Below are 22,140 nucleotides of genomic sequence, written 5' to 3' on the forward strand. Positions count from 1 at the left end.
TGTTCGTTCTACGGCGACGTCATATAACACACACACACACACACACACACACACACACACACACACACACACACGGGCTGTCGATCCAAGTCGGTTACGGTGTCATGTACAAACCAGAACGACAAGCAGACTATTTTAAAGATGGCTTGCAGTTGCTGCATTCTGCAAACATTAGTGGCGGAGACAAAGTTGTAACTTGTACAACAGAAAACATCTCAACTCACAAAAACAAAAACAAGCGACGCTAAACTTCGACTGTGTTTACATGTTAGGTCCCCCCTACAATGCACTTGTAGACTGTTTCGAGTCCGTGATAAAATAAAAGCTAATTCATATAAAAACTTAAATTAAAAAAAAGTCTTATTTCAGCATCGGTTTATGGACCTATTTAAATAATAAGCAACCCATTTTAGTGTTGCATTGTGTTTGAAATGTAAATATGTCTCTTAACGCAAGGGTACAGGCAATTAGATGGAAGAGCCCGACAGTTAGTCCTGTATGTTGATTTTCAGTTTAGGTCCTCGCTCATTACAGGTTTGGTTTTAAACCCATCTTTTATACAAGACAATGGTGGCCTTAAATTCGGCATTTTAGAAAAGGTAATAACGTTTTCTCTACCCACTTGTATAGTACAATCAAGTATAATTTAGAGCCAAACTTTATTTCTTAAATATTGCATTTACAGTATGATGCGGAATCCCGCCCTCACCTTCAACTGTGAGAAATGCTTGGCTACTGTTGGTAGTCTGGTGGAGGACTGTGTTCGTGGCCACACAGCTGTAGTATCCTTGGTCTGTGTATGTGACAGTCGAGATAGTCAGTCTGCTTCTATATCCAGTCTGTGTAACGTCCCCTGACGTGAGCATCAAGCCATCCTTTACCCACTCAATGACCGGTAGGGGTACACTCTCCACAGCACACTCCAGGGAAGTTGATATCCCTACTCTTGCTGTGCCGCTGACAGGCATAACTGTAAAGGGCCGCAAGGCTGTATTCGAAAATATAGGTATCATTAGTAATAGTTCATTAATGACAGTTTTCTGTCGTTATTGCATCGGTCTGTTGCTGACCATAGGTTTTGTTGTTCCAAACTCCTTCAAACCAACGAGCAGCAGATTGTAAGTCACGCAAGTACCTTAGATAGGCGAATGAGGAAATACTGTTCGAAATAATGTAACTGCCCCTTTCATAGTGAATGGGCCCATGGCAGTATCTCACACTGAGGTGACTCACTGCTCCTGCGCACGGCCAGACTTTGTCTTGATGAGTGATATTATTAACAAACGACAATGCAAAGATTTGAATCAAATGGTGCGAATCTGAGAAGAAAAGTCAGCTGAAAATGAGATAGTGAAAGTACCTGCACTGTTGAGGAATTTAAGATAATAGACACACAATGAAAGGAACGAAACAATTTAAAGAAACAACTGTATGGGTGCAGAGACGTTTGATCTTTCACAGTTTTCAGAAATTCGAATAGTATACAACAAAAATATATCTCTTACTGACTTGAATATAATTTGTATGAATCAAAACTGAAAATCACTGGAATACACGTAATGCATTTCTCGACCACATGATGGCATCGCTTAATGGTATTTGAACCCCTACACGATCAAATCCCACAGTCTTCAGTTTGTCAAAGTTAAATAAAAAGCACGTGGTGAGGACGAAAACCCATACTTAAGCCTTTAAAAATATCTTGATTTTTATGTGACTTTATGTCCAATACTAATGATAATGAACGAAAAGCTCTACTATCTGTTCCTGTCTTATACATTATTATAGAACTAGAATCTGCTACACAGACATTAATTTCCCAAACATGACATTATTTACACATATGTATAAAGAGGTTGTTGACATCATATTGTGGATCAATGGGCACCAAAGCAAGGCCTCGGCGATAGTATTAACACACAGGGGACAACTATCGACAATATATTTGACATGGTCAATTTACTACCGAGGCATGTCCTCTGTAATCTAGTACCACATGATATCCTTGAGCAATCTACCGATGATGGTTATCGCTCTGTAACATATTGCCAATTGGCGTAATAATGACCTGTGTTTTTTAACTACCGATGAATATCCCAGTGCAATGTACTACCGATGAATATCCTTGTGTAATATACTGCCGATAAATATCCGTGTGTAATGTACTGCTGATGAATATTACTGTGTAATGTACTGTTGATAAATATCCGTGTGTAATGTACTGCTGATGAATATCCCTGTGTAATGTACTGCTGATGAATATTACTGTGTAATGTACTGCTGATGAATATCCCTGTGTAATGTACTGCTGATGAATATTACTGTGTAATGTACTGCTGATGAATATCCCTGTGTAATGTACTGCTGATGAATATCCCTGTGTAATGTACTGCTGATGAATATTACTGTGTAATGTACTGCTGATGAATATCCGTGTGTAATGTACTGCTGATGAAAATTACTGTGTAATGTACTGCTGATGAATATCCGTGTGTAATTTACTGCTGATGAATATCCGTGTGTAATGTACTGCTGATGAATATTACTGTGTAATGTACTGCTGATGAATATCCGTGTGTAATGTACTGCTGATGAATATCCGTGTGTAAAGTACTGCTGATGAATATTACTGTGCAATATACTGCTGATGAATATCCGTGTGTAATGAACTGCTGATGAATATCCCTGTGTAATATACTGCTGATGAATATCCGTGTGTAATGTACTGCTGATGAATATCCGTGTGTAAAGTACTGCTGATGAAAATTACTGTGTAATGTACTGCTGATGAATATCCGTGTGTAATTTACTGCTGATGAATATCCGTGTGTAATGTACTGCTGATGAATATTACTGTGTAATGTACTGCTGATGAATATCCGTGTGTAATGTACTGCTGATGAATATCCGTGTGTAAAGTACTGCTGATGAATATTACTGTGCAATATACTGCTGATGAATATCCGTGTGTAATGAACTGCTGATGAATATCCGTGTGTAATGTACTGCCGGTGAATATCTTTCCTGTGTAATGTACTGCTGATGAATATCCGTGTGTAATGTACTGCCGGTGAAAATCCCTGTGTAATGTACTGCCGGTGAAAATCCCTGTGTAATGTACTGCCGGTGAATATCTCTCCTGTGTAATGTACTGCAAGTGAATATCTCTACTGTGTAATGTACTGCCGGTGAAAGTCCCTGTGTAATGTATTGTGATGAATATCCCTGTGTAATCTACTACTATGAATATTCCTGTGTAATGTACTGCCGGTGACTATCCCTGTGTAATGTATTGCGATTAATATATCTGTGTAATGTACTGCCGGTGAATATCCCTGTGTAATGTACCGCCGGTGAATATCCCCGTGGAATCTACTGACGGTGAATATTTCAGTGTCCTTGAGGCAGGGTATTTTTCGTCTCGTACATTTGAACAAAATGGGGAAATACGAAACAACGACTTAAGTTCTTGGCAGAGGATGCACTTACTAGCTAGTGTGAGGTTTGCTAGTCTGGAGTAAATGCTTTGCCTCCCTGTGAGGGCGATGCAGCCATAGGCCCCGGCGTTGTGCGTCTGAACATTTTTCACCAGGAGACTGCCGTTAGCATGGATCTCGTTGTTCTCATCGGGGACAAGGTCAGTGTCTCTAAACCGCCAGCTGAAATGCAGAATACGACTGTCTACCTTTCAACTTCATACAATTTCGTTAATATTGGAAGTTTGGTACATCGCTTTCGGAACTTTGCAATGTGTAAATGGTAGTAAACCAGAAAACCCATGATGACAATTTAGATGTGTTGTCATAAGGGTAGCAGTTGAATATGTGACAGTATCTACAAACTTGTTTGACAGTGCTTATAGTAGGAAATTCTTACGATTGTGGAAAGTGATGTGGCGCCAATGGGTCTAAAGGACGGATTGCTTCGTCACGCTACCATACACCTGTCACATTACCATCGATGACCACTTGATTGGCCCTGTAATGTGCAGTGATACCTCCCCACACCATTACGCTAAAACCACCGAATGCAGAACCTCATCACGCACATGCGTCAGCGTGACAGTTCATGGAACGTCGACACGCAGACAGCCATCACTGCTGTCAACATGAAACAAGGACTCATCTGTGAAGAGAACTTACCCCCAGTCTTTTGACCTTAACCTCATATGTTGTCTTGACTACGCCATGCGTGCAGTTCGATGACGAGGCAGAAATATTGGGAATTCAGAGGGACGTTGTAGCCGGATTTCGAGTTAGTAATGGATTCCTCACAGTCCTTGCACTAGTCGGATGTCCCGAACGTGGGCGGTTGCTATCAATGCAGATCGTAACCATTTCATTTATCCCCAAGCACCAGTCTTGAGATTCTGGAATCGTTACCAACACGTGATTTTCCCTTATTCGGAAGACCAGGAGTGAGTATCATGGCCCAGGACGCTACAAACAGTGTCGTCACCAAGGGCAAAGTACCATCACGGCAGTCTATACAGCTTGCTGCCAGTTTGCCCGTGACAGCCCACACAGCAAGGAATCGTCTACGTCAGGTAGGTGTTCGCTTAAGACGGCCTGGCGTGTTCTTGGTGTCATTTTGACTGACCATCATAGTCGACTACGACGTCAGTGGTACCATGTTCACAGACTACTGTCACACCTACAGAGAGAACTTTGTGGTTCAGCGACGAATCCCGATGTCTGCTTCGTCGTGCAGATGGATGGTGTCAGGTTTATAGGCTTGGACGTTGTGCGCCAAACTGCATGCACGAAGTTAACAGATTCAACGGCACAAGTTTGATGGGGTGTGCAGCAAGCCGGAACAAGGCAGAACCAACCTGCTTTACGTTCAGTGCAACTTAACACTTACACAGACCGTCATTGCCAGACCACACACAGCTGCTCTGTTCACGACACACCTACACAACTACCGTAGTCATGTCCTGCACCGGTCATAAAGATAACCAGATTTGAGACTGTGTGCCGATGACCGTGGTCTTTGACTTGTAACAGCTGTGGTACCATGTTTTCTTACACACCTATAGGTGAGAAACCCATTTGAGATGCTTGGTATCAAACCACTCTCCTACCCAGAGTTCCATGCGGCCGGCAGCCAGCCAGCATAGTGCCTCTGCCACAAGCCAGCGATTCGTCACATCTTTCGCAGTCCATTCAAGATATAGCATATGCTTTTCATCCGTTTCATGTTTGACAAGTCTGCACATTTTCATAAACAAATGTCAAAGAATGGTTACGGTTCATTAAAAAAGTATCCCTTACGCGAAAATCTACTTGTTTTTGCGTAGTTATCCTTTGTTTACATTGTTTGTACGGCTCCACGAGCTATCATCGAAGCCCAACGGAGAGCTAGCGATACGGTCACTTTGATGTATAAATATATATTGCCATGCAACTCACTGTCGCATATCTATTTATTTATGCAAAACAATATGTAAAGCGCCCTCAAATACTTGCATTAGTCCGTTCTATACTGATTTCTGAAAAAGCGCGTTTGTTTACAAACAAGAGAAAAGTCCAGTCACGTGATATGCAAATTAGCCTGTGGCCGTAGTGTTATGCTGAGTCACCAATGGGCCGGAGTGTGTTATCAAACATATGTGTGAGATCGAATTCAAGGCCGGTGATTGGCTAATCCATGGTGATGACCTGAGGTCAGATGATGACGGACTACTTTCCGGAGTGTAAGTCATTCATAAGCTGTTCGTGCTTCAGTCGAATGTTCACCTACGTCTGTATTGAACCACAGGACCGTGTAATTAATAATGATGATAATAATAAAAAAAACCTCGTCCTCGTCTGCGAGTTTGTTATTATTATCAGTTACATAATCTGTTGTTATATCAACATTATGTCCCTCCTCTTCAACACTCACTTCGAAGTCAAATAAAATACATCACGCAAACTAATACACATCACAGTTTTGTATTCCCCTTCGGGTTTCATTTCTAACTAGCATTTTTCCAACTGTGTTTTACCGTAATCAGGGAAGTAATGTTTGAATCTGGCGGTAACTGACCATGTTATTTAAAACAGCCGCCTTCTCCCGGACATATTTCTTCCGGTTCGTTGCAGTTCTTTTCGCCTCTTGCCCTAATTGACAGGTCAAATATATTAATGAACATTGTTTTGATCCCACTCTCCGATGATTGCCTACTGACTGTGTAGGCGTGTCAAGTTATGAGCGTCAATTAAACGATCACCTGATTTATGTCACGCCACGGTATGTATTCCTACACCTGGAATGTTTATCAATATCGTCATTTTTGTCATTTTTGATATATACAACTGTTTTAGGTTAAACTTTTGCAGATAAAACATGCTTTACATTGTCGAATTTAATTATAAGTATTGACTGTGTATTTTTTGTTCGGTTCATTGAGGGATGAATCGAAAAACCGATGTGAAAACTGTATGAATCCACTACCACAGTGCCAAATAGAATTGTTGCGTACGCTATTATATCTGTATTTAGTATTGATCGTCATGAGACCAGAAATGCTGAATATATTTGTCATTCGTTGTTATCAAACATTCAAAATGTTAAATTACCACTGTTTTAGAGACGGCACAGCTATTACAAATGGAATACCATCACAGGACTATTCTGTGTCATCAGCTGATTATTGCAATGGGGCATGTTATTCAACGTCTGTTCCGCTCGGACTGATCATCTACTCGTAAAGGACCTGTTTGTTTTCAAGAAATGCCACAGATACATTCACATGTACAAAATATGCATATATGCGAAATTATCGACGAATGGTATTGTCGTTGTCAAGATCGTTATGCGGTGGCATTTGATCTAGCACTTGACTCACGGTCAAATATTTGGAAAGGAGAGCATGTACTACAACATTGTGGTAATGCAAACATGTGGCATTCAGCGGATCAGTGTTCATGACATTGCAGCTATGACCTTGAGCACATGTAATACATTGCCATGACACCCAGTACTCTGACATACACAGATGTAATGCACTGTCATGAAACCCAGTACTCTGACACACACATATGTAATGCACTGTCATGACACCCAGTACTCTGACACACACATATGTAATACACAGTCATGAAACCCAGTACTTTGACATACACAGGTGTAATACACTGCCATGACACCAAGTACTCTGACATACACAGATGTAATACACTGTCATGACACCCAGTACTCTGACATACACAGTTGTAGTACACTGTCAGGACGCCAAGTACTCTGAAACACACAGTTGTAGTACACTGTCATGACAACCAGTACTCTGACATACACAGATGTAGCACACTGCCATGACACCCAGTACTCTGACATTCACAGATGTAATACACTGTCATGAAACCCAGTACCTTGACATACACAGATGTAATACACTACCATGACACCCAGTACTCTGACATACACGGAGGTAATACACTGCCATGACACCCAGTACTCTGACATTCACAGAGGTAATACACTGTCATAAAACCCAGTACTCTGACACACACATATGTAATACACAGTCATGAAACCCAGTACTTTGACATACACAGAGGTAATACACTGCCATGACACCCAGTACTCTGACATTCACAGAGGTAATACACTGTCATAAAACCCAGTACTCTGACACACACATATGTAATACACAGTCATGAAACCCAGTACTTTGACATACACAGAGGTAATACACTGCCATGACACCCAGTACTCTGACATTCACAGAGGTTTTACACTGTCATGACACCCAGTACTCTGACATACACAGATGTAATACACTGTCATAAAACCCAGTACTCTGACATAAACAGATGTAATACACTGTCATGAAACCCAGTACTTTGACATACACAGGTGTAATACACTGCCATGAAACCCAGTACTCTGACATACACAGATGTAATACACTGTCATGAAACCCAGTACTTTGACATACACAGATGTAATACACTGCCATGAAACCCAGTACTCTGACATACACAGATGTAATACACTGTCATGAAACCCAGTACCTTGACATACACAGATGTAACACACTGCCATGACACCAAGTACTCTGACATACACAGATGTAATACACTGTCATGAAACCCAGTACCTTGACATACACAGATGTAACACACTGCCATGAAACCCAGTACTCTGACATACACAGATGTAATACACTGCCATGACACCCAGTACTCTGACATACCCAGATGTAGTACACTGTCAGGACACCAAGTACTCTGACATACACAGCTGTAGTACACTGCTATGACATCCAGTACTCTGTCACACACAGATGTAATACACTGCCATGACACCTAGTACTCTGACACACACAGTTGTAGTACACTGTCATGACAACCAGTACGCTGACATACACAGTTGTAGTACACTGTCATGACAACCACTACTCTGACATACACAGATGTAATACACTGCCATGACACCCAGTACTCTGACATACAAAGATGTAATACACTACCATGACAACCAGTACTCTGACATACACAGTTGTAGTACACTGTCATGACAACCAGTACTCTGACATACACAGTTGTAGTACACTGTCATGACAACCAGTACTCTGACATACACAGCTCTAATACACTGCCATGACACCCAGTACTCCAACATACACAGCTGTAGTACACTGTCATAAAGCCCAGAACTCAAACATACACAGCTGTAGTACATTGTCAAGACAAAAAGAACTCCAACATACACAGGTGTAATACACTGCTATGACACCCAGTACTCTGACATACACAGCTGTTGTACACTGTCATGACAACCAGTACTCTGACATACATGGCTTTAGTACACTGTCATGATATTCAATACTCTGACATACCAACTGTTGTATACTGTCATGACACCCAGTACTCCAACATACACAGCTATAGTACACTGTCATGACACCCAGTACTCTGACATACCCAGCTGTGGCACACTGTCATGACACCAAGGCATACCATGTCATGATAGATATTACTCTGACATACAAACCTGTTGTACATTGTCATGGAAGATAGTACTCTGACATACCACCCTGTTGTACATTGCCATGATGGGTAGTACTCTGACGTACCAACCTTTTGTACATTGTCATGGTAGATAGTACTCTGACATAACCTTTTGTACATTGCCATGATAGGTAGTAATCTGACATACCAACCTGTTGTACATTGCCATGTAGGTAGTACTCTGACATACCACCCTGTTGTACATTGCCATGTAGGTAGTACTCTGACATACCAACCTGTTGTACATTGCCATGTAGATAGTACTCTGACATACCACCCTGTTGTACATTGCCATGTAGGTAGTAATCTGACATACCAACCTGTTGTACATTGCCATGTAGGTAGTACTCTGACATACCACCCTGTTGTACATTGCCATGTAGGTAGTACTCTGACATACCAACCTGTTGTACATTGCCATGTAGGTAGTACTCTGACATACCAACCTGTTGTACATTGCCATGTAGATAGTACTCTGACATACCACCCTGTTGTACATTGCCATGATGGGTAGTACTCTGACAAACCACCCTGTTGTACATTGTCATGGAAGATATTACTCTGACATACCACCCTGTTGTACATTGCCATGATAGGTAGTACTCTGACGTACCAACCTGTTGTACATTGTCATCGAAGATAGTACTCTAACATACCACCCTGTTGTACATTGCCATGATAGGTAGTACTCTGACATACCACACTGTTGTACATTGTCATGGAAGATAGTACTCTGACATACCACCCTGTTGTACATTGTCATGGAAGATAGTACTCTGACATACCAACCCTTTGCACATTGTCATGGAAGATAGTACTCTGACATACCAACCTGTTGTACATTGCCATGATAGGTAGTACTCTGACGTACCAACCTGTTGTACATTGTCATGGAAGATAGTTCTCTGACATACCACCCTGTTGTACATTGCCATGATAGGTAGTACTCTGACGTACCAACCTGTTGTACATTGTCATGGAAGATAGTACTCTGACATACCAACCTGTTGTACATTGCCATGATAGGTAGTACTCTGACGTACCAACCTTTTGTACATTGTCATGGTAGATAGTACTCTGACATAACCTTTTGTACATTGCCATGATAGGTAGTACTCTGACATACCAACCTGTTGTACATTGCCATGTAGGTAGTACTCTGACGTACCAACCTTTTTGTACATTGTCATGGAAGATAGTACTCTGACATACCACCCTGTTGTACAATGCCATGATAGGTAGTACTCTGACATACCAACCTGTTGTACATTGTCAAGGAAGATAATCCTCTGACATACCAATGTGTTGTACATTGTCATGGAAGATAGTACTCTGACATACCAACCTGTCCTTCATTTTTATGGAAGATAGTTCTCTGACATACCACCCTGTTGCACATTGTCATGGAAGATGGCATACGCACCTGTAGTAAACAATCTTTATATCATCATCTGTTGCCTTACAGTCAAACCAGACGGAACTGTTAAGTCCAACAACGACATCACTCGGCTCCCTCGTGAACTGAAATGCTGGTAGAAAAGGTTAAAACGTTTAAACAAACCAAAGCAGAAAGTTTATTATAAATGAGTACCAAACAGAGTAAAATTAATTGATATGTGTGAAAGAATAGCACTTTGAAAGGCAGATAGGTGTACATGACACTTACCAATTGCTGCATGCAACAGACATGCAAGGACAACGCGTCCACGGGAATACATGGCTGATGAAAGAATGTGATGAAGGTGGTCATCCACACCGAAGTCATTCAATGTTGATCTTCTGTAAGATGGCCAAAAATACAAGAATGCGTCATGAAGCTACAACATATGCACATAGTAATGTAAAGCCATGTCATTAAGGATCTACATTGTTCACGCTGGGCTTGCAGCAGGAAAACATAATTCGTTCCTTATTATACATAACTGCAATAGTCAACTTTAATAAAGGGATAAAGGCAGGACAATATTTGTATACAGCGAACTGTTAAAAAGTATCATTAAAAAAACAAAAAGACTGCTATTGGTTGGTATGAAAGTTATCCGGGCCCTGTTCAAGCGTCTGATATTCGGAATGAAGTATGGTACAACAGTCATTCCGTATCTTACGCCCTTTTCTCGATTTGCTACTCATACATTTTGAGATTTTACTTGCTGGATTTAAAATGTTATGTATTTTAGATTTATGTTGAACAGACAGGCTCCCATACCAGCAGTAGACATAACATAAAATGCTTTGAATAAAGGGTCTATAAAAGAGAGAGTAAAGTATTATCTAGTTTAAAATACCTAACGGACGTCGGAAGAAATACAATCCCTTTTGATACTTTTCATAAATATGCTCCGTTTTAGCATTCTGAGTGAGTTTCGAATCAATATAGTGCTAAGACAACTGTAGCGTACTAGCGTTTCACAATCCGAAAAACTATTTCGGAACAAGTCTTTCTTTACTAAAGTCAGTAGTGTCAAGACCGCCTCCGTGATTTAGTGGTGGGGCGTCCGCCCTGAGAGCAAAAGGCTTCGATCCCCTGCCGCGTTATGCCAAAAGACGTCAAAAGATGATACGTGTTTTTACCCCGTATGGCGCTTAGCATTAAGGGGTCGGCTCGGAGTCGAGTATTCATGTTAAACTGCATGCGGCATTTTATCTCAGTGAGCTGGCACTATAAATCGGCATCAATCCGGACTAGTACAAGCAGTAAGTAATGTCTATACGCCTTGGAAATGTTAAATGAGAAAGAATTACAGCATGTCACCATTAATATCAGCTGTACCAGCATTGATCTGACAAGGTTTTCCATCGTAAGAACATGACCGTTCATGTTTGAGTTGACGTCAGATCTCACCACTCATGCATTCTCCAAAATGCAGTATGTTCCGACATCAAAAGTGTTTTTGTTTTACATCCGCTGTTTTTCTGTGATTTATCATTTACTGTGAACATGGCACAAAGCAGGATATCAAACGTGCAAATTAAAGATGGCATTTCGAAATGCGATCCACAGGGCTGTCCTTCTAAGCTATCAGGCGTCAACTGGGCCACCATTACACAGTGGTAAGCCGATCGGTGAGACATTATGGTGCAACCAATGTCGTGAAGAACCTTCCACGGTCAGGACGACCTCGTGTGACGTCACAGCGTCAAGACCGGGCACTGATTCGATTGGTGCGACGACAGCTGTTTGCAAAATGTCCCGTCATGAAGCGACTATGGCTACCAATCGACATCTGTCCACAAAAACCGTGAGGAACTGCTTGGCGGATGGCTGTCCAGGAGTGTCACTAAACGCCCCCTACAAATAGATATCAGGCACTCCTAGCCATAAATATGGGACCCGGAAGTTTCGGCAATGGTTTCAGGAGTACAATTAGAATGAGTGACAACTTCCAATCCACCTGTCTTCTCTCAGAGAGAGATGGAGTTAACCGACAAGGAGATAAATTCTCTGTTTGAAAAAGCTGTGGTATACCGGTCATCTTTCAAATCGGTCATCAATTTGAATCCACACCTGGCATACAATCATTTCAATATGCAGGTTTTTCTATGATCACAGACATGTTTCAAAGAGGAGATTTCATGTGCAAACTTGATCTGAAGGATGTTTACTTCTAAGTTCCAGTGCACTTTTAAGGGAGCAAATAATCCTAAAATTCCTTTTGGTAATTTATACAAAGCCCCAGGTGTTTCACTCGGGTAATGAAACCTCATCAAAAGGAGAGATCTGATGCTGATAATCTATTAAGACGACTTTGGCTCTGTTGAACACAGCTATCTTATCGCAAAGGCGATCGTAGCTCTGATACTTTAATACAGGCTACGATAGTCATAGAACTAAGATCGCTTTGCGCAACGGGGCCCTGAGTGCTTAAATGGTCTTAAGTCCGAGAAAGTTCTCAGTTATACCAAACGTTACTCTTAAATCTAAGAAGTCATAATCATAAAAAGTTATTGAGTGAGTGAACATGGTTTTACGCAGTATTCCAACATAGTACCCATGTGGGGAACCGAACCCGTGTCTTCGTTGTGACGAGCGAATGCTTTAACCGCTGGGCTACCCCACCACCGCCCTGAAGATGAGAGTACTCAAGAGGACCTTTAGTGACATAAGAATTTTATTAACCCTTCAGAATGGCCGCCATTCTCAGAAAGGGATATGCTACCTGGGAACTTTCAGGGACTACATGGTGGTTTTTGAAGGCAATACAGTGACTGCAAGATAATCATTCATTTCCACACATTCTGTGTTAATCATGTCACATTCAGCCATGGTCTGACATACAAAATGTTAGAGTTTTACCATGTTCACATCATTACTGATGCATATTAAATGGCTGTGACACCAACACTGTAGGCCTAGATTCGGGACGCCCCCCCCCCCCCCCCCCCACACACACACACACACACACACCACACAAAACCCTGTAATATATTTTCACTACCTCAATCACTTTAACTGTGTCCTATATTTTAGTAGTCCACATTGACATTTATTTTCTACATTACGTGAGGTTCAGGAAGACCCATTAACGCAAAACAACAAGGCATTGTGGTCACGTAGACACATCATGAGTTAATATTGATGTCCTTTCAAACACTCAGTTCCTGAACAGGTGCTTGTTATTGAGTCACATGACACATCACATGATATGCAATGTCACCTCCAAAGTCATAGGGTATTAATATGAAGAAGAAGATGCAGAAGAAGACTAAATTGTATTATTGCATCACACAATATAGTAGTATGTAAGGTAGTGTCCATCCACACATACCTATGAGACACACAAAACACATTTAGTATCCATATAAAATATGACACAATACAAACATCCACGACAGTGATGGATTGAGGCAGTCATAAAATGCTTAGCCTTACAGAATTTAAAATAAAGGATTGAGCTGGAGCATGTTGAAAGGTGATAAGGATAGAAACATCAGATGAGGGTTCTTCTTTTAAACTGTACGTTTATATCTGAGCAAGAAGGAAGCTGTCCATTATCACACTGTGTCAAGAAAACTAAGTTCTAAAAATTGTTGAGTGTCATAAACTTAGAATCCAATAAGGAGGCAGCAGTAAACATTTCGTCTCTGAGATCTGAGTAGGGTTACAGTCAATCAAGAAGTGTGTTTCATCTTCAAAACCAGGTGTTGTTTTATTGTTGCAGTATATACAGATTCCCTCTTGAAGGAGGATAAGTGGCTTGGTGAAATGGTCTGTTTCTATTGATAATGGAAGAGATAGACACCTCAATTTAGCTAAATGGTGTAAATCCAGGTTATACAGGAAAATGTATCACAATGTATCAACTGGATTTCAACGGATTTATGTGCAATGTGAAATTCATTGGAGCTTTGTTCTGTATTACTTGAATGTGTCTATTTTAACTGAACATACTGATTTATGCCCCAAATACCAACACCATCGCATAAAACAGGTTCAACCAAAGAGCTGTTCCGCTTTGTGTAGATATCATAGGACATACCACCCGCACTGGTAAATTTAGAATACAATGCGGATAAGTCTCTGCTGTTCACTGTTTTCTTCATGTCTAAATGATCAGTAAGCATTATTCCTAAGTATCCGTAAGCGACCGTCACACACAGGTTTATTTGCCGGCAGATGAACGATACTTAGGTGGCTTTTGTAGAGTGTGTCCTACAATGAAAAACCTTGGTTTTATCTGCATTTACTTCAAATCTCCACTTTTGACAACATATATCTAGTACATCTAGCATTTGCAGTAGGCATGTTTCATCCGGTGCTATTCATCAGCATACAAAATAATGGATACCACAGGCATGCCGAATCGGACGCTCTTCTGGAGCATGTTGATTTCTTTAGCTAGATAATTTCCGCCCCTGTTTTGCACCATGTGATACTGGAAATGGATCTGTGTAAAAAGTGTTTGAGTAAAGCTTCCCAAATTTTCCCATGAATTCACATCTTCGTTAATTTGAACCATAGGCATTGTCTGTTAACAGTATCAGGTGCTTTTCTTATGTTGACGAAGCAAATGTCAGTTTTCTATTCTGTATTACGTTGCATAGGGAGTGCATATGTTCCAGACAATTTCCTTTTGAATGGAATCCATTTTGTTCTCCAGCTAAAATGTCATTTTGCTCAAGCCATACTTGGAATCTTCAGTTAAAAATGCCATGGAATGAGGATTATGCTGAGACCTCAATATCCCGGAGGGTCAGGTGGGTCACAGCCTTCTTTAGGTAGAGGTAGAGTCCCTGCTTCCATGCAGCAGGTGTGACCGAGTTCTCAAAACAATATTGGACGATTTGATGTAATAGTTTACTGCAGGTTTGGTTTTGTAGTACTGCAATGTGAATCTCGCCAAGCCCAGCTGCCTTGCCCTTCTTCATTTGCATCACAACTTTTTCTACTTCATTAATAGAACCGTATACATGATGATTGGTCGGACTGTACCTTGTTTATGAGTGACATCGCAGAACGCCTGGTAAAAACACCTACAATGTTCGTTTTTTTGTATGTGACTGATACACAAAACTCTGCTACTCTGGGTCCTATTGATACAGGTCTGTTACAATGGAGACTATATATGCTATCTAACGAAAGTCCTGCTGTAATTGTTGTCCTTTTTGGTGATTTTAACGCTCGAGTTGGTGAAAAGCAATGATTCATAGACTCAACAATACATCTGCCAATCGACGATATTGATTATGAAATTGACATATTTGATATTCCTTGAAAGTCAAAAGACTGAAGGAAACAAACTGTTAGAGTCACGTCCGAACTTCAATCAACAGTTAGTAAATAGTGTAACATGTAATGATACTGAAGGCGAATTCACAAACAGAGGCCAACATGGGAACAATGTGGTCGGTTGCTGTTTGCTATTCACATGTTTATATGCATATTTTAAACTGTTTTGACATCATTCCAAGATCATTTATCCTCATCAGTAAACTTCATTCATCCACATGACCCCACATGTTACCATTACGCACGAGGACTCACGAGCACGCACTGACAACATTCACGCGAGCGGGTTTGGACGGCATGCGGAAGTTTGAGATAGCCATATTTATTTATGATTATTTCTTGATATGTGTAGCTATGAAGTTTATGACATGTTACCATTCAGCATTGACAATACGATTCAGATATTGAACAAATTCATTTTGAAAGGAATTAGTACTTTAAATGACAGGCCACGTCGCCCACGAGTTCGTTGCAACAAAAACACGAACGATCTTGCATACTGCCAAAGTGGTTTGATGAAGAATATGAGCAGGCAAAATCATATAAGAATCATTCACTGAACAAATTCAGAAAAAAACAAAAACAAAACAAAGTAAGTATACGAAGAGAAATATTGAAATCGTTGAAGCAGCTGAGAAGAAAGACTGTTCAGCCAAGATCCCTAGCACTGTGACGCATGTAATAATACAGATGAAGTACTTTGGGTCAGCATCACAGACGAACAAATTGTTTTCGCAATAACTATATGAAAAGTGATAAATCCCCGGGTGATGATGAAATCCCCGTAGATGTATTTAAAGAAATGTGTACATTGTTACTACCTTCCATTAATAGTTTGTTAAACTGTATCCTTCACAGTAGCAATTTTCTAGATTCATTGAACATTGGGTTGATATAGCATAGCAGGTGATGAAAACGACCAGAAAAACTCAAGAAGGATAACACTTTGAAATACAAATTATTTCCTTGACAATCGTACACAATCTTGGATATCGACCAAGCAACTGTTATCAGAATGTCAAGCGGGGATTACAGAGCGTACTCTACCACCGATCATGCATTTACCCTCAACAGCCTTGTGCATAAGTATTCACGTAACAAAGGAGGACAGTTTTATTGTTGTTTGTTTACTTGTCAATTATATACATAGATACAAATGACTAGACACATTTATTACAATCTTGCACATATTGGAAATTAGAAAGCCTTTAATAAAACATGTATTCCAATGTCAGAGCATCTGCAAAAGCCAATAAACATGATATGTCAGATATCTTTAAGACATATGCTGGTGTAAGGCAGGGTTTCTGTTGTACATTGGAGAACTAGTGAATGAAATATTATCCAATGATACGGGAAACATATTTATTCTATGAACCTATACAAGATACGTCAATCTTACTATTTGCTGATAATGTAGACATTTACTGGACTCGGGATTCCTTTCCGACGCAAAATTGGTATCCTAAATGAGTATTGTCCGAAATTGGGATTAACAATTGATACAGATAAAACCAAAATGATAGTCTTTAAAAATGGTGGCAGGATATCAAGATGTGAGAAAGGGTTTCTCAATGGTTGGTTGGTTGTTTTGTTGTTTAACGCCGCACTCAGCAATATTCCAGCTATATGGCGTCTGTAAATAATCAAGGCTTGACCATGCAGACATTCCAGTGATTAATATCATGAGCATCAATCCTCGAAACTGGGTTCGATGGCAGGCATCAACCAAGTCAGCGAGCCTGACCACCCGATCCAGTTAGTCGCTTTTTACGACAAGCATAGTCGCCTTTTACAGCAAGCATGGGTTTGAGCTTGTATCGTATTACAAACATTTAGGTATATTTGTCGTGTGGACATATATTCACTGTAAGTCTTTGAGACACCTCCAATGCAAGAAGAAAGAGCTTCACATTTCATTACAACGTTTACAAGTATATTGAGGTATGAAAATTTGACAACTGCATGTTCAATCACACTGTTTGATGGAAAAATTCAACTAATCCTGTTATATGGATCAAAATTGTGGGGTATAAAAACAATTTGGCAAGTGAAAAAGTTGACGTAAAATCTCTGTAAAATTTCTATTGAACAATGGTTACAAAGATGCAAATATAGTTGTATTAGTGGTTCATAAATGTCCACAGAAGAGTTCTTTCATATTGGATAAGGCTCATCAGACAACCTGTGAAAAAAACTGCTATTTTAATACGGATTGGGGCCTGGCTGCACGGGACGTACAGCTGCTGAACAAAAGTTTGTTACATTAACAAATTTCGTGACAGTTGTTGCATTCGTTTCCCCCAAAAGTATTAAAGATGGTCTTTTCTTGTCAAAATAAGATAATCCACACATTTTACATGCAAATAAGGCAAAACAAATGTTGGTATTATGCAGAACATTAAGTTAGATTATGGATGCATTACAATGACTGTTCAAGTTGCGGAGGTAATTTCTACAGGTATCGCCAGTCTCTCTCGGTGAGTACATTCTTTTTGAACATGAACTGTCTAATATTTATGAAAGAACTAAACTGCATATTTCTTCGAACATTAATTGTTGTGCGGAAAGGTGTTGGTTTGCGGATCAGTCACATGACAATCTCAAGACGTCTACAACAATTTGGGTTGAAATGTTACGTCCCTTGTAGAAAACCCCTTCTGAATGCAAGGCAGAGAAAACTGAGACGGGACTGGGCAAGAGCCCACGCACATTTCAGAGTGGCAGATTGGAACCGTGTACTTTTCTCCGATGAATCTATTTTCAGATGTTTTAGTAATAGGCGTAGAATGAAAGTAAGGCGTCTCCAAAATGAGAGATACCGCAGTTATTGTTCACAGGTGACCGTAAAACACCTACCCCAGGTTCATGTATGGGGACTCATGTCAGCAAATGGTACCGGTATTCTTAAAAAGGTGCATGGTACTCTTAATTCATAGACATATCAGACTGAGATCATCAATGACCTCAAAACACAGTGTGAATGCCTCGTATTTCCGAGTAAAACATTCCTATTTCAGCAAGATAAAGCCCCTGCCCATTTTCCCAAGAGCACTCGTGTGTTTTGGGCTGTCAGAAACACACCATTATTGGAATGGCCTGGTAATTCCCCTGACATGAGCCCTATTGAGACTCTCTGGGACATTATTGGAAAGAGAGTTGCTAGGGAAATGCCTACATCAAGGCAGGAGCTCTGGAATTTGGTAAAGAAATATTTGTATTCTGTCTCAAAAGATACCTGTCGTAGTCTCTTGGAATCGATGCCTAAACGAATAAAGGCACTACGAAAAGCAAAAGGGGGTAATACTCCTTATTGAATGTACTTTCTTCTGATACCAAATAGCGCTACAATAAAAGTATTAATAACCTTGTAATATGTGTATACAGTCTTCATAGCCATGTAAACATAGCAATGTAACAAACTTTTGTTCAGCAGCTGTAGGTGACAGAAGAACGTTCCTGAATATCTAAACAAAGGTGTAAAGATATATATCTAAACAATGGTTCATGAGCGTACAAGGATCAAATTGTGTATATTATTATTCTGAAGTCAAAAGTTCTATTTCACCTGGGTTTTTTTTCTTATGCCTCAGAAACGCAGTGCATCTCCGTCAAATCTTTACGAAATGTAGATTTAATATACATATGTTAACTTTGGAGGGGCCACATTTAAAAACAACAATCGGCAATTGAAAATACACCCTGTCCATACTGTAACCACTCAAATGAAGACGAATATCACGCACTATTAATATGTCCAGAATATGAAAAGTTTAAGAAATTATTACACACAACAGTATTCTAGAAATTGATCATTAGGGGATAATTGTGTTTCACACCTGTGAGTGGGAAAACCATTTGAGATAACTGGTATCAAACATATGTGTGAGATCAAATTCCAGGCCCGTGATTGGCTATTCCATGGTGATGACCTGAGGTCAGATTATTACGGACTACTTTCCTGATTGCAAGTCATTCATAAGCTGCTCGTCCTTCAGTCGAATGTTCACCTACGTCTGTGTTGAACGTTATGTTTTTTGAGAGTGTAAACCCCCTGAATGCCACACATATGTCCCTCCTCTTCAACCCTCACTTCGAGGTCGAATAAAATTCAAAATACATCTAGCACACTAATACACTTCACAGTTTCAAATTCCGTGGAAATTCCCACACTGTGAAATCATCCACTGTCATTTTAGGCGAAGTACAATTACTGAAAATGACTTCTGAAACTTAGGTACATCGTTAATCATGACATTTCTGACACATCACCATCGACGGCGTTATTTACTGTGTGTTTCTAAATATCTAAATATCGGATTATTTTCGCTAAGAACTGAATTTCAAAAATAGCATATAGTAGTGGTCACGGGTATCTGTTTTTCATCAAATCACTAATGATGATTATAAACCGTCACTGATAAGCCTAGAAAAACCATAATGTTTTGGTTAATACGCAAACACGAAAGTTCCGCCATATTGGATAGTGTTTCTAAAATCACTTTTCCCGTATGCCGGTTATGACACGCCTATAAGATCACGTATATTTCAAACTTAGCTGCGATACATACATCCCTGAATTCCTCAGACAATTAAGAATCAAATGGCAAATGGTCTGTGACACCAATGCAAATTATCTAGATGAAATAGATTTGGTGTGGACACAAATACTGTGCTCGGAAAACGGTACTTCTTGTAATGTAAACAAAGAGAAATTCAGATTTTACACTGTGTAGTATTTTCTCCTATTGTGAGAGATTCATTCGTCTAATTGTTGCATATATTGGCTCACGCGTTTGAGAATATTCTTGGGAATAGTATCATAGCACGAATTATGGCATTAGAAATATATACCATACCGTGATCAGGCTGACTGAAGCAAATCACGTACAACGACAAATAGAGGTTATCACGCGAGTGTGTTTGGGAATGGTAAATATCCTGCATTAGGAATAAACATTGTATTTAGCGAGCCTTGGCGAGCTAAATACATAGTGTTTATTCCTGATACAGGATATTTACCATCCCCAAACACACAAGCGTGATAACCTCTTTATCATATAATGTCGTTCTTTAAAATCGCTTTCCCTCTCTCACAAATATTACCGAAACATTGCGAGTTTTCGTGGAATGCGCGCATTAATATTTATTACGTCACTGGGTAAGTGATGTGTCAGTCGGACAGTGACAGTAGCCAATATAGTTCCAACTGAAATCTGTTTCTTATACAGTGGCGAAGCAACATATACGCAAAACAACAGTTGTTTTTAATTGCCTTTCGTGGCAATCCACCGGTCTGTCCGCTAGAGTAATTGCCCTTTGTCAAAGGGAAGCTACTCTAACCCTAGTCTATGAGACGTCACGGCCACGGTCAGACGTTGTTGACATTCGGTCTGTCCTGTCATAACGTTAAGAAGTGTAGTCGGATGTACACACAGCGACAAAACGAAACAAGGTAACAATTCAAACATATTTCGGCCAAATCTAACTATTTTGATTTGTGGAGAAGGTTCCAAGCTGCAGAGGTCTACAAGCGCAGATATGGCTACTGATCCCGCACGGCTAGGCCTCGTGCCCGCGCAAAATTGTTTCGAAATTCATATCTCCAAAGGTGCCAAAACATAGCTACGTCACAGTTAGACACTGATTTTCAGTATATTAGACTGGTCTTTTGATAATCATAGCAATTATCGCTGTAGTTTATCCAGATTCCGAATTTGTATCTCTGACTCGATCGCCGAATGACGAGGGCGACGCCATGTTTGTTTATAAACAGTGAAAGTAGTCACTACTTGACCTTTGATATTTGCATCTCTATCCGCATATGACCCCAACGGATATCGTTTTTATCCGTTGTCTTTATCCTGTCGAGAAACCTACCCATTTTATGACTAATTCTCTTGGGTGCATTGGAAAACATAAAACAAATGACAGTACCCAGATTGTCTGATTGTTTCTGATAACTTACATGACACCAATTATTTGTGTACAATCCACAAACGAAAATCTCGGGTAAGGTTGTCAGTGGATACGCCATTTTGTGAAAGCCGGTCATCGATAGTGATGTCATAGGGAAGTAAACATTGTCGTACATATTTTGTAAAAAAAATTATGAACTCGGCATCCAGCGTGTTCAGTCGACGTTAAAAAACTGACTGACGCGCAAAAGAAAGCCCTAAAAATCGTTTTCATGGAAAGAATGTCTTCCGCGTCCATCAAAATTGGCAGTGGCTTTGGTTTCTAGGCAATTCAAGTTACCTCCCTTACCCATCTTCGTTTTCTTTATCTCGACGTTTGATTAGTCGGTAACATGTTAATGAAAATCAAGGGCAGGTAATTAAAGATTGGGAGAAGCACGTGGATTGGTCTGGGGGTGTACATTTACCGAAATGCGAGCCCTTGGAAATAATACAG

The 22,140-nt window shown here is 40.1% G+C and overlaps 1 protein-coding gene across 3 annotated transcripts in view; it reads right to left on the reverse strand.

Moving 5' to 3' along the window:
- Window positions 1–22,140, reverse strand: part of LOC139458347 (immunoglobulin superfamily member 10-like) — a 103,478-nt gene that overhangs the window by 62,027 nt on the left and 19,311 nt on the right. For 2 of the 3 annotated variants that reach the window (XM_071239738.1, XM_071239739.1), the window contains exons 2-5: window positions 10,666–10,778; window positions 10,423–10,528; window positions 3,490–3,659; window positions 710–988 (exon numbers count right to left, since the gene is read on the reverse strand). In XM_071239738.1, the coding sequence (XP_071095839.1) occupies window positions 710–988; window positions 3,490–3,659; window positions 10,423–10,528; window positions 10,666–10,778 (668 nt within the window). Of the gene's footprint in view, window positions 1–709; window positions 989–3,489; window positions 3,660–10,422; window positions 10,529–10,665; window positions 10,779–22,140 lie in introns of those variants that run through there. The other variant, XM_071239740.1, reaches the window with a different exon arrangement.

This window comes from Haliotis cracherodii, unplaced genomic scaffold (assembly GCF_022045235.1).
Source record: "Haliotis cracherodii isolate W230 unplaced genomic scaffold, xgHalCrac1.p SCAF_12, whole genome shotgun sequence".
NCBI lineage: Eukaryota > Metazoa > Mollusca > Gastropoda > Lepetellida > Haliotidae > Haliotis > Haliotis cracherodii.